Genomic DNA, 17138 nt, shown 5'->3' on the forward strand with positions numbered 1-17138 from the left:
GCTTCACAAGGATACAAAATCAATGGAGGAGGCCATTTAGCCCATCATATCCGTGCCAGTCTAAGTCAATAGATTAACCTTAACCACGACTCTATCAATAGGCCCATTAACCTGCTGGCACTCATTCATGAAGCATGTTTCGATATTGTGAGGGCTTTTACCTCTATCGTACTTTTGGGCAGTGCGATTTTGTGCATTAAGAGTTTCCTCCTTTAACCCTCTCCTGCTGCACTCTACAATAAAGGGTAACTCAATCCCGTTTCAAACATTAAAATTACTGAGCAGCATTACACCGACACAGTATTCTGAATCACTTTAAACAGAACTTTTGGATATCAGGGAGCTAATCCTCCAGGGTTGAAAAGCAAGCATACGCACCTTGGCTAAAGCATCCGAAGGGTTGTATTTTGGGCTCAGCACAAACAATTTCTGTCCTCTGCGGACTGTTCCACTATAAACCCTGGCAAATGCAATGAAGTGGTCTTTCTGTTCACTTTCCTGTTGGGGAGCATTCAAGGCCGCCTGCTCCACCTGGCTTGGTACCTGGTCACCTTAAGAGGAATGAAAAATGAAGATGTACGGTTATCTAAATCCCCTGTCCTCCGATAATAACAAATGTAAACATTATGAAATATAAATTGTGGGGGGGGGGGGAACAAACATTCTAAAATGTAACCACGATTAATTATCACGACAAATATATTGCTTCAGTGATTTTTCAAATGAAGCGGATTTACACATTAATTTATACCACATTATATGATATGCCTAAGATAAGTCTTTCCAATAGACTGGCTAAACAAAAAGTAACGAATAAAGTAAAATATTGTTAAAGTAACCCAGTACTATATATTTTGCTGATCACTTACCATTTAATTTTGCATACGGTCACATTGCAGTTACTCAACACTAGCATTGCAAGCACCTGTTGTACCAACATCAGTCAACTCAATCACCAGCAGTTTAACAAAGTGAATTCCTCCCCTCAGCTTAGTTCAGTTTACTTTATTGTCATGTACCAAGGTAGTCAGTGGAAAGACTAGTCATGATTCTAACCTCTTGGAGCTCTTGTTCCAACTTTACAGAAACTTATTATCAGACAATGCACATAAAGTATTATTTTGCAAACAGTACTCCATTCAATTTAGAGACAAATGTAGTATAAAGAAAAGTAGTCTAAGGTTTTGCAGGTAAGCCAGTTAATTACATAAACAATTACAGCTTGTATTGGTCGTCAATGCAGGCATGGATGAAATTCAGGATCAATTGTCTGTTCCCTAATGAATATTGTTCTATTTTACAAATTACAATAATGCCTACACTTCAGCTAATATGCTTTGCAACTTTCTGCAAAGGGAACAAGAGACACAATATAAATGCAAGTTTCTTATTAAATCTGGCAGCAATGCACGATTTATTTTCAACAACAGGCTGCAACATCCCAATCATTCAGCAGTAACCTACAAATTGAAGATGGACACAAAAAGCTGGAGTAACTCAGCAGGACAGGCAGAATCTCTGGAGAGAACGAATGGGCGAGGTTTTGGGTCGAGATTCTTCTTCAGATTGAACCTACAAATTGAACTGTGTGAATAATTCAGCTCTCAAAAGTTAAATGTACATTGAGTATATTTTGGGCTAGAATTTTTTTGTTTTAACAAAAGAAAACAAAATTGCCCGAATAGTCGATGATTAATGACATCCACGCAGTAAGCGTTCTCCTTTCAGAATATGTCGGACTTACATCACCCCGGCAAGTGGGCCTCAAGATACAAGATACAAGATACATTTAATTGTCATTTGGACCCCTTGAGGTCCAAACGAAATGCCGTTTCTGCAGCCATACATTACAAACAAATAGACCCAAGACACAACAACACAACATAATTTACCTAATTGGAAGGCCAAAAAACACTATGTCCACTGCACTATGACACACGATGTCTGGAGTCAAAGTCAAAGCCCCGGCTGGCGATGGCGAGCATTGACCCGCGGCAGAATCTCAGCCGGGTGGTGCGAGGTCGCACACACGGCGAGGTATTAGGTTTTGGCGTGCGCTCGAGAGTCCCGAGGCTTCCAAGATTAAAGGCCCCGCTCCAGGAGCTCTTCAACCCCGCAAATCGGGCGGGGGGAACTCGTGCGAGAGCCCTGAAAAATCTCAGCCCGCGGGCTCCCGGTGCAAAACCTGTCGTTGGAGCCTCCGACTCTCCGGTACATTGAATATATCAGCGCTCCTCCACCGCTCCCACCCGCTCCGGACTAGAACGGTGAGTCGTTTTCTTCCTGTTTTACAACGGAAAACCCGACGAAAAAAGGTCGGGTCTCCAGTGCAGGGAGAGATTTAAAAAAGTTTCCCCCCCCCCCACCCCCCCCCCCCATCCCCCCGCCACACAAGCGTTCTAACAAAAACTACATTAATACACAGACAAAATAATAAACCCCGGACAGACTGCAGAGGCCGCTGCGACGAGAGTCGCGCCGCCCACCGATCGGGCCGCCCGTAGCGGCGACTGCGGAGGGCTCGGGGAGACCCCGACCACGGGTGAACATTGAGGAACATTAGAGGAAGAGGCTGACTTTGGTGCCTTCCCTCACAGTGGGAACATTTGATTCTGCTGTGTGGGGATGTTTTTATGTTGAATTCTATCGTGTGCTGTGTTCTTTATTTTTATTGTATGGCTGTATGGTAATCTCATTTCACTGTGCCATCTGGCACATGTGACAAATAAATGTATCTTGTATCTTGTACAAAGACCTCTCCAAAGGCAAATATGAAGTGCTGACCAAGTCCCTTTGTGATGTGTAGGTCTGTTGTGTAATGGTGGCAAAAAGAGGTGGAGAGAGAGTGACGTGAACACTGACTCAAGCAAAGAAACCCCTTTGTCAGATGGTTCGCAATAAAACTCGCAGCAAGAATGTTGCCACTTTGCCAGCAATTTTTGAAAATGATTTGCAGTGTTTTGCATGGCAAACAATAATAAACCAAAGTGCTGTTACTATTGATAAAAGCCCTATGATGCCTGATTAACAAACTGAAACTTTCCTTTTTGTTTTCCGTGACAAGAATTATAGTGGTAGGAATAGAGTGCAGGGATGCAAATACCCGTCTTTGCACGGGAAACATTTTTTAAACGACCTACATATTGCATATGTATATATTGCATGGGAAAGCAGGATTTAGTTACTATGCAACAAATAGCTGGAATAAACTTCCTGAAGATTTAAGACCTGCCTCAACTTTGACCACTTTTAAAACAAGACTGAAAACTTTTATGTTTACTTTAGCTTTCAGCTAAATCTTAACTACATTGCACTTTTAACTTTTGCACTTTTTATAATGCATTTTTAATTTTGCTTTTCTTTTCTTTTAGTTCTATTTTATTTCATTTTATTATTTCATTTTATTGTATGACATGTTTTTATGTGAAGCACTTTGAGTCTGCCTCGTGTATGAAATGTGCTATATAAATAAAGTTGCCTTGCCTTGCCATATGTAGAGACTGAAAGGTGATGTAACTCTCGACTGAAGTCTTTTAATTGTTGAAATTGCCTATTCTGCTGAAAACCAACACCTAAAAAACATCTTGCCCCAAACTGAAATCAAAATAAAGCACAAAAATGTCAAGCCTTAATATGGGGAAGAAGCGCACGAGGCAATTCAAAATAATTAAATAATCACGCAGTCAATACATGGTCATTGGGGTTGAGTAGCAAAGTGCTAGTGTAACAAAGCAGAGATCAATGAGACCACTGGCAGGCGGCCAAATGGAAACATTAATACAGTTCTGTGGTCTATGTCAATTGTCAGAGCTATCCTCATCAGCCCATTGCCCCACTAGTTCCCCATGTCCTGTTCTCACACTGTAAGCAAACTTAGATGAGGAGCAAAAGCAGGACCCTTTCATTTAAATGCTTAAGAAAGAACTGCAGATGCTGGAAAAATCGAAGGTACACAAAAATGCTGGAGAAACTGAGCGGGTGAGGCAGCATCTATGGACAGAAGGAATAGGCGACGTTTCGGGTCGAGTCTGAAATAGGGTCTCAACCCGATACGTCGCCTATTCCTTCTCTCCATAGATGCTGCCTCACCCGCTGAGTTTCTCCAGCATTTTTGTCTACCTTTCACTTAAAAGCATCAGCGAACAAGATAGATTTTTGCCACAACCCAGCACGTTTTATTTGTGACCTTGTGGGTTTCCACTGGGTGCCCTGGTTTCATCCCACATCAAAAATAAGTATTGGACCACATAGTTAATTGGCTGCTGTGCATTACCCCTCGAGTAGTTGTCTGACTGAAGAATTATCCGAGGGTTGCAGGGTATATGAGAGAAGAAGTTAGAGGGGTAATGGGCGGATGGAGTCACTCTGACAACTAACACAGATCCAATGGAACAAATGGCCTTGCAATCCGTCATAAAGAAATATTAAAATATCGTGTTCATCATAAACCTCAATTTCCTTTGATAATGTGCACAACTTGCCAGGCACCTACGTGATTATAAACATATTAAAGATGCTGACAACTATGTTTCTGACCCCAACCCTAAGCTAATCAAGCAACATCCCGCTTTGCACGATTTTCATGAGGCAAAAGAAACCCCCTAAAAATCACCAAAGGTCTGTTATTAAAATTTCCCATCATCAGAAAACGATGATCTTTTATTTCCTACAGCTTAAACACCAGTGAGACCTCACCTCTCGTGCTTGCATTGGCTGCAGGGATCTCGGAGTTTTCTCCCATCTGCTTTCCCTGATTGGCAAGTTTCTCAGCAAGTCTATTCCTGGCCTGCTCCCGTCTCTGAACTATTTCTTCCCGAGTCAAGGGCCTTCAAAATAAGCACAGAAAAAGCAATCATTTACATAAGATTCATCTAATGCCTTTTATTAAGTAACTATTTTGGACTTTGGGTTTTTGCACTAGTATTGATATTAATTTGTTGAAGGTAGACAAAAACGCTGGAGAAACTCAGCGGGTGAGGCAGCATTTACGGAGCGAAGGAAATAGGCAACGTTTCGGGTCGAGACCCTTAAGTCTGAAGAAGGGTTTTGACCCGAATCGTTGCCTATTTCCTTAAAACAACACAAGCTCATTAGTTAAACTAATTCCTCCTAAACCGGCTTGCATGTTTGGTGAAAATGTGTAATGTTCATGTCAACAAGGTACTTTAGCACATAGTAGACAACAAATACTGGGAGTAGGCAAACATGGAGTTCAACAAGCAGAACACTTGACAACAGGCTAGGCCAACACATAGCAAGCCCAGGGCTAGCGGAGAGTTCAGCTGCGCCAGTTAAACAATATTTGTTTTATGTAGTCTCCATTAAATAGTAAGTTACCTCAAATAACTTTACATGGAAAGTAAATCAACAGCCAAAACAGGATGATCAAACGTTTCAAAAGGAACAAATATCTGAATTGACTTTACAGTCTTAACACAATACGTTAATCTAATTTGGAGACAAAAAGAAAATGATGTGAATTGTAGAAATCTATGGACATGAAAAGAGAAATTGCTGGGTACATTCAGCAGCTTAGACAGCACTTGTGGACAGATAAAGGATTGGACTTGTCAATAGATCATTAACCTTAAATATCAAGACAGTTTTGCTCTACATTGCTGCTGCCTGACCTGCTCTTTGCAGAGCATTCTGTGTTGAATGCTAACCTGAATCTAAACAGCTTTTTGCCTTTGTTCACAAGATGTGGGCATTAATGGCCAAGTCGTTATGAACCGCCCAGTGCTTTACTAATTTCAATATATACTTTATAAATAAAAATAAATAAAATGTATATAAAACAGCACATTTAAATCAATGCTTTCATCACCATTAGTTAACATCACCACCCCATCTATACAATATTTAAAAAACATTTGGACAGGTACATGGACAGGAAAGGTCTAGAGGGAATGTGTAAGAAGAAACTGCAGATGCTCATTTAAACCGTAGACACAAAAAGCTGGAGTAACTCAGCGGGACAGGCAGCATCGCTGGAGAAAAGGAATAGGTGACATTTTGGGTCGCGATCCTTCTTTAGAGGGATATGGGCCAAATGCAGGCATGTGGGATTAGCTTTGATGGGGCATCTCGATCTGCACGGGCAAGTTGGGCCGAAGGGCCTATTTCCACACTGTGTGACTTTATGATTCTATGACCATTTACATAAAGTCTCTATGCAAAGTTTAGAGTTTAAACGCAGATTTTAATTCACGAGTGTCATACCACCCATCCCCAATGGCTTGCCACACCATTTGAGAAGACAATTAAGAGTGAACCACAATGTTGTAGGCATGTGGTCATATATAGGTAGAAGAGACAGAGGTGGCACATTTCTTTCTCTGGTAGATACAGGTATTCCTTGATTTACTAATGGATTGCATTCTGAAAAAAAGTTTTGTTGAGCAGAAACTCAATGATTCAAAAAGCCTGCTACTGTATTATGATAATTTGGTACAGAGCATTCACATCAATATCATCGCCACCCTAACATTGCGGTGAGAGAGCAGGGACGGATATGATCACGTCTTTGGGTTACTTTACCTTAAAGTGGAGTGAAGAGAAACTATGTTTTTGGTGGGAACAGAGGAATTATAAATCATGTTGAAGCTTCAGGAGATATTTGTCTTACCAATTTACACAGACTGAACAAGGACTTGTGCAGTTCACAACAGCAGCCCAATGCATGCAGGGCAGCTTGACAGCATTGCAAACACAGAAGAGCATAATGAGCTTGTCCCACTTAGGCACAATTTACTCGGTGTAAAAGTAAGAGCTGAGCGTGCAGCACCTATACAAAAAGTACTACGTGACTGAATTGCTAGTTTTTGGTATACTAAAGAAATGGCGAAATGTTGTAAGATTAGTATAAACTTGTTGGCAATTTTATCTGTAAATTCTACTTCTAAAAATGTTCATTGATAATAGACCAAAGTACACAGTGATATAACGCTGGCAGTAGCTCCTCAAGAATTGTCCGTTTACAAACACCCCACATCTTTTTCTGAGAAAAATTCTAAATTAATTTAACCATGGAATCAGGTGGTGCCTCGAGCCGGCAGTGTCGCCAGCAGCTGTTCATCCTTTCCACTTTTCTTTTGTTTTTAGTATGTCGAAAAGTGTGTTTTAGTGTGTGTGGGGGTGGGGGCAGGAATTGAGGGAAACTTTTTTTAGTCACTTACCTCGGTGGAATGCGACTTTTCTCCTGGTTGCATTTGGCCCTCCCTCGCGGCCTAACAGCTTGGATTGGTGCGCTCTTTCCCAGTCGGGTCCAGAGCTTCAGTAGCAGGCGCAGCGCGGACTTTCCATCGCGGAGCCGGGCGACCCCTTGCCGGGGGTTGCCAGAAGAAGTGCTCCGACCGCCGGCCTGCGGCCTATAACATACTGAAGCCGCGGTCAGCGGACCTTCTAGCCGCGGGTGCGGTGTTGATTTTCCATCGCGAAGCCTGGGATCCCTTGCCGGGGATCCCTGGAGAAGAGCTCCGACCGTCGGCCTGCGGCCTATAACATCGTGAAGCCCCCGTCTCCGGTAGGAAGCGGTCGATTCGGGACCTCCAAGCCGCAGAGTGTCCGTCCGTCCCGGCTTCGGAGTTTCAAGCATCCCGACGAGAGAGCCTGTACATCGGGACATCCGTAGCGGCGACTGCGGAGGGTTCATGGCCCCAACCACGGATGAACAAAGGAGGAGGACTGACAAAGTTATTGTCTTCCACCACAGTGAAGAATGTTGATTCCACTGTGGTGGATGTTCATGTTATATTCTATTGTGAATTGTGCTCTTTTGTTTGTATGGCTGCATTGTAAATCAAATTCCACTGTACCATAAGTGGCGTATGTGGCAATAAATGTGAACCTGAACTTGAACTTGAGGTGTGTTTCACCTTGTCAAAGAATACCTGCCTGCACCGAGCTTGCAACCTCTATCCTTTTACACAATTTTCACTATGATCTTCACATGATATGCTAATTTAAAACTGTAGGCTTTCATTAAATGCCTGCCTTATCCATTATGAAAAATGCCATTAAAATTGAGAATAGACAATGGAGAATAAAGTTATTTAAGGTTAATTATTTTACAGGAAATGCCATTCTGACCATTTAATTCCACACTGAGTATTCTACCCAGATGTCTCAACTTTATAGCAGTGACCAAATCCCATGGGGTTGAAGTCACTCAACATAAGGAGGGAAAATGTAGTCTTTATTGACAATTTAGAACAAAACATTTCAAAGTTATATTGTTTGGCATCTAAGGATATCTGAACAATCAGAATGTCCTTAATTCCAAATGCAGATGTATTGAACTTCCTGGCCGAATTGAACATTGGTAATTTATGTGTGGTGATCCAATGCTGGAGTCCAGCAAAAGAGCACTAATTTACTAAACAATTCAGGCCTGGAACTCAACAGCAAGCCTATTCATTCAGATGAAAAGAAACAGCTGCACCAAGGAACGGCAAATACATGATAAATATTTTTTTGAATTAACTTTCTTTTAATCTTTCCAACTGTTAAAAAAATGCTTTCAATTGCTGCAAGTGATTTATTACTTGGTATGCTTTTAATTTTAAACAAATACATATTTAATTATTTTAAGTGTTTTTGCAAAGCCACCAAACAACTTGACAGCTTTCACAGTTGGGAAGTCCGGACGGAGGTGGACATATCACCGAGGCTCGACGGCCTCCACCCAAGGGTCTGGAAATAAGTGGCTACAGAGTTTGGCTGAAAGTTGCCCATTCTTGTTGAATTCCACGGGGGAGTCAGAAGACAGGAAAACAACCAACATGAAACCCTTTTTCAAAAAGGAAGGACGACAGATGGTGGGGAACAATAGACCAGTTAGCTTGACTATTCTTGGCAAGATCAATTGATCTTGTAGGTAGACACAAATGCTGGAGAAACTCAGTGGGTGAGGCAGCATCTATGGAGCGAAGGAAATAGGCAATGTTTCGGGTCGAGGCCCTTCTTCAGACTCTTGTAGGGTCAGCAGTCAACAAAGAAATAGCTAATAATTTAGAGGAAATGAATTTCATCACCCCTGGTCAACATGGTTGTATGAAAAGTTAAGGTTTATTTGGTTACGTGTACTGAAGTACAGTGAAAAGCTTTGTTTTGCACGCTATCCAATCAGATCAGATAATACCATACACACATACAATCAAGTCAAACTCAAGTACAATAGGTGGAGCAAAGAGGAAGGTACAGAGTGTAGAATATAGTTCCCAGCATTGTAGTTCCCTGGACAAGTCTAATGTCCGCAATCGGGTAGAGGTGAAGCGGACATACCCGAGCTTAAATCAAAATAATGTTTGATAAATTTGCATGAATTATTTGGGCATGTAATGGGGAATGTTCACAAGGGTGACAGGAAGGACCTGTGGGTTTAGTGCAGTTAGATTTCCCAAAGGCACTTGACAAGGTGCATAAATTAAGAGCTCAGAAAAAGTGTGTTAGCATGGATGGAAAACTGGAGGTATTAATAAAAGGAATAAAAGTGTCATTTCAGCTTGGAGAGTTGTAACCAGTAGATTGCCCAGGGATTGGTTCTTGGCCTTCAACTGTTTACGATTTACATTCACAATGTGAAGGAAATGAAAGATTTCCAAATTTGTCACCGATATGTAACTGGATGAAAGGGCGTGTTGTGTTGAAGACGTTATGATTCGGCAATGGAGTTTAGTTAGATTGAGTTTCGGCAAAAACCTGACCAATGGAGGAGTGTAACGTGGGGAAATGTAAGGTCATGTGTTTCAATGAAAGGAAAAGGGAGACTATTATCCAAATGGAGAGAGACTGCAAATGAGACGTGTTCACAAAAGGTCAGCAGGCAGGTCCAACAAGTGGTTAAGGGGACAAAAGGCATTTTGGCCTGTATTGTGAAGGGTTGTTTGTGTTTCTGTTTTACTGCGGCCATCCATGGAATAACATACACAGTTGTGCTGACCTACCTACAGTATTGGAGGCTGTGCGAAGGAGATTCACCAGGCTCATTCCTAGAATGTAGAGGGTTTTCCTGTCAAGAGAGGCTAAATAGTTTGTGTCCATATTCAACGGAGCTAGAAGGTGACACAGATAAACTATTCAAACAGGGGTTTGGCAGGGTAGGCTTTCACTCATGGGAAAGCCACTGACAAGGGTCATAGCAAGAAAAGAAGGAGCTGGTCATTTTAGATGCATGGAAACTAGTTCTCTTTGGGCGTGGTAAATCTCTGGAATTCTCTGTCCCCCAGGGTGTCCGACCACCAGATATATTTAAGGTGGACAAAGAGAAATCTTTGTAAAATTGAGAAATTGAGGGTTATGGATCTGGCACGAGAGAATTTGAGGCCAGCATGAACCTGCCATGATCATATTGAATGGCTGGGAGTCTTGAGAGGCCTCATAGAGTCATGCAGTGTGGAAACAGGCCCTTCGGCCCAGCTTGCCCACACCAGCCAACATGTCCCAGCTACACTAGTCCCACCTGCCTGCGTTTAGTCCATATCCCTCCAAACCTGTCCTATCCATGGATCTGCCTAACAATTTCTTAAACATTGGTATAGTCTCAGCCTCAACTACCTACTCTGGCAGTTTGTTCCATACACTCACCACCCTTTATGTGAAAATCTTACCCATCAAATTCCTAATAAATCTTTTCCCCTTCATATTAAACCTATATCATCTGGTCCTCCATTCACCTACTGTGGTCAAGAGACTCTGTGCATCGACCCGATCTATTCCTCTCATGATTTTATACAGTACTATTCCTATTGTTTGATGTTCTACTGTATGAGATTGATGGTGTCATATGTTTTCCAGCTGTTTTCCACTCAGGGCTTGTTCTAAATCACCTATGATGTTATAACAAGCAGGACATGCCACTTTAGTTCAGAACCTGCAACATCAGGTTGCCAAAAGCCAGCAAAGCCAGTCATTCAGGATTTTATTAACTGCTCATTAAATACTGACGCAATGGGTAAATTCCCCAGTGCTTGGGAACCCAGCAAGTACAAGCTGTGTCACTGGCTGTACACTCAAGTCCAATTCATGAGTGCATTCAGCAAATCAACAGCAAAGTATAGACAGGAGTTAGAAATGTTCAATACTCATGCTGCAGACATTACCAAGCTGACATTTGCGGGTAGGGAGAGTTGCTAAATGCTGGAATTCATGACATTTCCCAGCAAGTCTTGGGCCAAAACAAAATGACTTCAAAATATCAAATTTATTGCCAGAGACCTCAAGCCATTAATTTGTTTTGAAATTGAATTTATGTCTTGCCTCATGTAATTTAAATCAAGCTGGTATTATGCATTTTCTAATGTGAGTTTTTATTCAGATATATGGATAGAAACCATGAACAGCTCAGGAGGCCATTTGATCCACCGTTTCGTACTCTCCAAACCTGCCTCTAGCTCTGCCTCAAATATTTATCAAAGGTTTGGAGAGTGTGCAGAATAGATTTACTGCCTGAGGGACATCAGTTATGTGAACAGGAGGCATACTCTGTGAAACTGAAGAGGTTGCAAGGAGATCTGATAGAGAACTTAAAATCATGAAGGTTGTAGACGAATAAATAGGGAAACACTTCCAGTTAATAGTGTAGTCAAGATCAAGGAGACAAGGAGACAAACAAAATGGAGGCAAGTGGCAACAGAACCAATGTTGACGTGAAGAAAACTTATCAAGCAGCTAATGCTTGGGCACTGGGATGGATTGTCAGGGCAACCCAGTGAAAGCAGATTATTGTGATCAAAATAGAGGTGGAAAAGAAAACAATTTGCAACGCGATGGGGAGAGGAGTTGAGTAACCGTCTTTGCACCACCCTTTCTCTTTACAAAATTAACTGTCAGAGTAATTTATATTAAACTGGATCTCTTAATGTCATCCATTAAATTATTCAATCTTCTCCTCTTGAAGATGCGGCGTAGACGGGGGAATTGGGAGGAGGGGATAGAGTTTTTACAGGAAGCAGGATGGGAAGAAGTGTAGTCAAGATAGCTATGGGAGTCAGTAAGCTTGTAGTAGATGTCGGTCAATAGTCTGTTTCCTGTGATGGAGACGGTGAGATCTAGAAACGGTAGGGAGACGTCGGAAATGGTCCATCAAAATGGACTTAGCAGAGGTCCGTGCATGGTGATCTGGTGTAGAAGGCTAGATCACATGGGATCCAGGGCTTAGTGGAAAGAGGACGGTAGTGGAGGGTTTGCTATTCAGATTGGAGGTCAGTGACTGAGATGTGTCACAGGGAGCGGTGTTGGGTCTTCTAGTTTGCCATCTAAAGTAGTGATTTGGATGACAATGTTATTAAGATGGTTGGTAGATTTGTCGATCATACAAACATTGGTGGTGTAATGAACATTGTAGAAGATTATCTGAGATTACAATGGGATCAAAGTGAACTGGGGAAATGGGCCAAGGAACGGCAGGTAGAATTTAATCTGGACAATTGCAAAGTGTATTTTGGTAATTTAAACCAAAGCAGGACTTCAGCAATAAATGGTAGGGCACTGGAAAGTGATGTAGAGCTGAGATACTAAAGTTACTGGTACGTTCCATGAGACTGGCAGCACAGGTAGGCAGGATGGTGACAAATGTGTTTGACACGCTTGATTTCATCAGGGAAGTGAGTACAGAATGTAGTTTTGCAACTGTACATGTCATTAGTGAGCCACCGTTGTGTGTAGTTCTGGTCATTCAGCTGTAGAAAGATGGAAAGGGTGCAGAAAGGATCCATGAGGATCTAACCAGGTCTGAAGGGCTTGAATTATACAGAGAGGCTGGGACTTTTTCTTGGGAGTATAGGAGGTTGAGGGGTGAACTTATGGAAGTATATAAAATCCAGTGAACTCAGATAGTACCCATCAGTTAATACTTGGTTCAGATCTAAATAAAAACTCAGTCCTGCACATGGTGCTCAAGAAATCTAAATGTCTCACAGATCCCTCTCTTTCCAATCAGCTGCTATTTGTCGGTTAATGTACTATGAAAGTATGACCTGAGTCTGGCAATAAAGCTGCAGCCTTAAAATGTACACACTGGTTAATTTATCCTGTTGTCAGACTCCTGGAATAATCCGGAATATTTTGCCTTAGTCTAAATCTACGGATAAGTGGAAACACATTTTCAGCAGAAATGTTGGATATTAAATTACTGCATTAATAGACAAGGAAAGAAAAACACATAAAAAGTGATCTAGCAATTATACTTTGAAGCAAGGTTTTCTTTATGCATTAAAATCATATTTTTTATCAAAACATTAAGGCACATTGCAGCTTCACTTAATGTACTTCAAAAATTAGGCAATAAGTCAATACTCTGTGAAAGGTTTTGTACAATAATTGCTGCTCATATCACAGAATGGCTGGAAATGGAATACAAGTTCCTAAGTAAAGTTACTGGTACTTCTACATAAAATGCAAATCATGCAACACAGAAAAGTATCTTCTCTGTACCGAATTTCAATAGTCTAATACAAGAAAATGAAATGCCAAAACTAATCTTAAACTTTGCTCAGCAATCAATTTTGCTAGCTTGCTAAAGATTTATGAACATAAGATATCCACACTTGGAGGCAAAAAAAGTTGCAATTGGTTACTGCTGCATGTTTAATCAGTACAATGTGACACTTGGCATTGAACCAAGTCCTACAGGCTTGCTGCTGTATACAGCCAAGTATGCTGTTCACCAACATTTGTTTTGACTGTGGTTTCCATTGTCTAACTTTCAAGATGATGGATACAATCTGAAACAACAATGTCCTATATTTAGGCAACTCACCATGTTCCAAAACAAGCTTCTCTTTATCTGGTAGAACACAATCGCTTTATACAGGAATTAATGAGAATGTAAATTAAGTTAAAACCTAATTTCTTAAATCCATTTTCTGAACTCAGTGGAGTACTTGTAGTCATTTCTTTAATCAAAATAAGAACAAAATACTATTTTGTCTTCATGGATTTTTAAACTCACAAAAAAACAATTAAAAAGGTTTCTGCTTTGATTGATTTTTCCAGTTGGCAAATTTTATTCCAGAATATTTATACAAGTCTCCATGACCTAAATGACTAAGAATTACATGTTGTCAGGGTTGACATGGATTTGGAATATCTTTTAAATCAAAACACAGATTGCTTAGGACTTTTTTCCAAGCAGTTTTCAATCCAGCAATAGAACAGGTCGCTGGGTTAGAAGCTTGCTCGTGGGCTATGTTATTAAATTTACAGCTTATATCAGCACTCAAGATCTTCATACTAACATCCCCCCAAAAGACAACTGCCCTGATTTAAACTTGAAGTCAAGACCAGTGGAGAGATGATAAACTCAACCAAATAGGGGCCGTGGCAACAATATTCTCCAAATGCCATAAAAATGAATCCTCACAACCCTGACCTCCACTCAATCAGGGTTGTATTCATCTCCTCCCTCAGGTCAGAGTACATTTCTGAAACAACCACAATGAAAACCCAACTCCTGGTGCTAACAGCATTTGAGGGCTAGGGGCTTGATCTCCCATCTACTCACCAACCAGTCCATTCCTTATTTCCCCCACCGTCCTAATTAGCCACTGTTCAAAGCTTTAAATCCTTGCAGTAAAACAGACTGCAGGTGCTGTAAATCAGTGCCAAAAAAGTCTGCTGAAGGAAGTGGGTCAGGCAGCATCTGTGGAGATGAAGGGATGGTCAACACTTTAGGTCGAGACCCTGCATCAGGACTCCTGCAGAATGTTGTTATTGAGGATGATTGAATGGCTGCAACAGGATTGTCCCCAGTAGGGCCAGGGATTCCCCTTTCCCACAAAACTCATGTTCTCCAATTCCAGAGATCATATTGACTTAGATAGTCCTGTTTCTGAGCACAGAAGCCATGAGCAATGAATGGTAGGACCGGGATTGAGATGTGGTGGTAAGACCAAAATCCACCATCAAACTCTCCAATCCTTGACAGATATCACCGCCATGATGACAGCAAAGGCCCCAAAGTTAACAATGAATTTTATTATTTCTGAAGAAAGGTCTTGACCCGAAACGTCACCCACTCTTTCTCTCCAGCAATGCTGCCTGTCCCGCTGAGTTACTCCAGCATTTTGTGTCTATCTTTATTATTTCTGATTCTGAAATGCTTAAAAGATTTTTTTTAAATAAAGGTGTAAATATTGTCATAATATTCCTTCAAAAATTGCAAGTAAGATACAGAATATTTTAAAACAATGACAAGCATTAAACTCAAATATTTTATTTAAATGACACATTATTCTTCCAGTTGTGCAGCCCTACAATCATCAATCAAATAATTACATGTGCTGATCCTACAAGCATGAATGCTCATATGTCTCAGCGAGGTAGGTCCTGCTGTGTATTGGTGCCCCTTTGGGGATTCAGTGGTGGAGAAGAGCCAGGGCACAACTGCCAGAGCTCGCCAACAAGTTCCAAATCACGCACGAGTCCAGAAGCTGCCGACTTAATGCTGCGATAAGCCGACAACTCTGTGTGGAATTGCCAGCAAAAACCAAAGGAAAATCCAGCCGTAGGGTGAATGGCTGACCTGCTAATGGTTTAACTGTTTGGCTCAGGAGGAGATATGTCCTCTAAGACCACTAGACCCAATCCCTGTTTTTTGAACAATTGCTCACAGTTGATATTTAAGGGCACCAATGAGGGAATGACACATTGCTATGGCAACATCCTCATTACAGGCAGCAGCATTTGTAAGGTTTCATCATTATCCAAGTAGGAGACTGCATGAATGTTCTATCATCTGTGCTTTGACAGGTACTGACAACTGTTGGACTGACCACTGCCGAATCTGCTTTTATCACCGTCAGCTTAATTTCAAAATAATGGCACAAGTGCTCCACAAATTAGTTTTAGTCTAGTTTAGAGACACAGTGTGGAAACAGGCCCTTTGGCCCACCAAGTCCACACCAACCCGCGATCCCCGCACATTAACACTATCCCACACACACTGGGGACAATTTGCACATACACCAAGCCAATTAACCTACAAACCTGTATGTCTTTGGAGTGTGGGAGGAAACCGAAGATCTCGGAGAAAACCCAAGCAGTCACGGGGAAAACGTACAAACTCCGTACAGACAGCACCCGTAGTTGGGATTGAATCCTGGTCTCTGACACTGCAAGCGCTGTGCCACCGTGACCGCCCTTAAATAAAGCAGCACCTCCCAGATAACCTGGTGCCAGGAGACACAGGGTGCTCAGAGTGCTCTAACATACACTATATTGTAATTAACACGTCTGATGAGATTTCTTTCGCAAAAATAAACATCAAGACTGGTTGGTTGAGATTATCCAGGAGATTCTTCACTGCAAATGTAAATGTGCGGTATTCTCGGAGTAAAAACATCACCCCATCTCAAGGGAAAAGCAGCAGCTCAACAAGCTCACGTCTAACAGAAAGATAAGAGGCATACAGAACCGATGGTGGAACGAGTGATCCACAACTCATGGTAATGCTCAGCATTTTCAGGGCTCTCATTACCAGTTTGAGGTTAGACATCCCAGCGATCATCCGGCTGAGAGCCCAGAACAACAGAGAGCATACCAACAATGACGAGGCAACAAACTCGCTGGAGTTTAGAAGAATGTAGAATAGTGAAAGGCTTGGATAGAGTGGATATGGAGAGGATGTTTCCATTAGCGGGAGAGTCTAGAATTGGAGGTCAGAGCCTCAGAATTAAACAACGTTCTTTTAGCAAGGAGATGAGGAGAATTTCTTTAGTCAGAGGGTGGTGAATCTGTGGATATTTTTAAGGCACAAATAGATATATTCTTGATTAGTACAGGTGTCAGAGGTTATGGAGAGAAGGCAGGTAAATGGGTTGGGAGGGAGAGATAGATCAGCCATGATTGAATGGCGGAGTCGATTTAATTCCACATTTATTGTCACAGTGATCTACTTTGTTTTGCGTACCTAAGGTATGCGAAGAGTGGCTACATAAAGGGTGGCGACAACGTTACAAAGTATTCCATTTTACACAAACCATTTTTAACACATTCCATTTGTGGTCCCTCTTAGCTCTCAAGTGGTTCCCCTCATGTCTGGTCCCCCTCTATTCTCCCTCACGGCGATCCCCCCACCACATATATTTGTTACAAAACCTGCGATGACTGTTTATTTGAGAGGTGAGTTAGCAAATGGA

At 41.6% G+C, this 17138-nt stretch overlaps 1 protein-coding gene across 1 annotated transcript in view; it reads right to left on the bottom strand.

Moving 5' to 3' along the window:
* Positions 1-17138, bottom strand: part of efl1 (elongation factor like GTPase 1) — a 143526-nt gene that overhangs the window by 78277 nt on the left and 48111 nt on the right. Inside the window, 2 exon segments of the mRNA XM_055661001.1 lie at positions 379-551; positions 4696-4826. Coding sequence (XP_055516976.1) covers positions 379-551; positions 4696-4826 — 304 coding nt within the window.

Source organism: Leucoraja erinacea, chromosome 33 (assembly GCF_028641065.1).
Source record: "Leucoraja erinacea ecotype New England chromosome 33, Leri_hhj_1, whole genome shotgun sequence".
NCBI lineage: Eukaryota > Metazoa > Chordata > Chondrichthyes > Rajiformes > Rajidae > Leucoraja > Leucoraja erinaceus.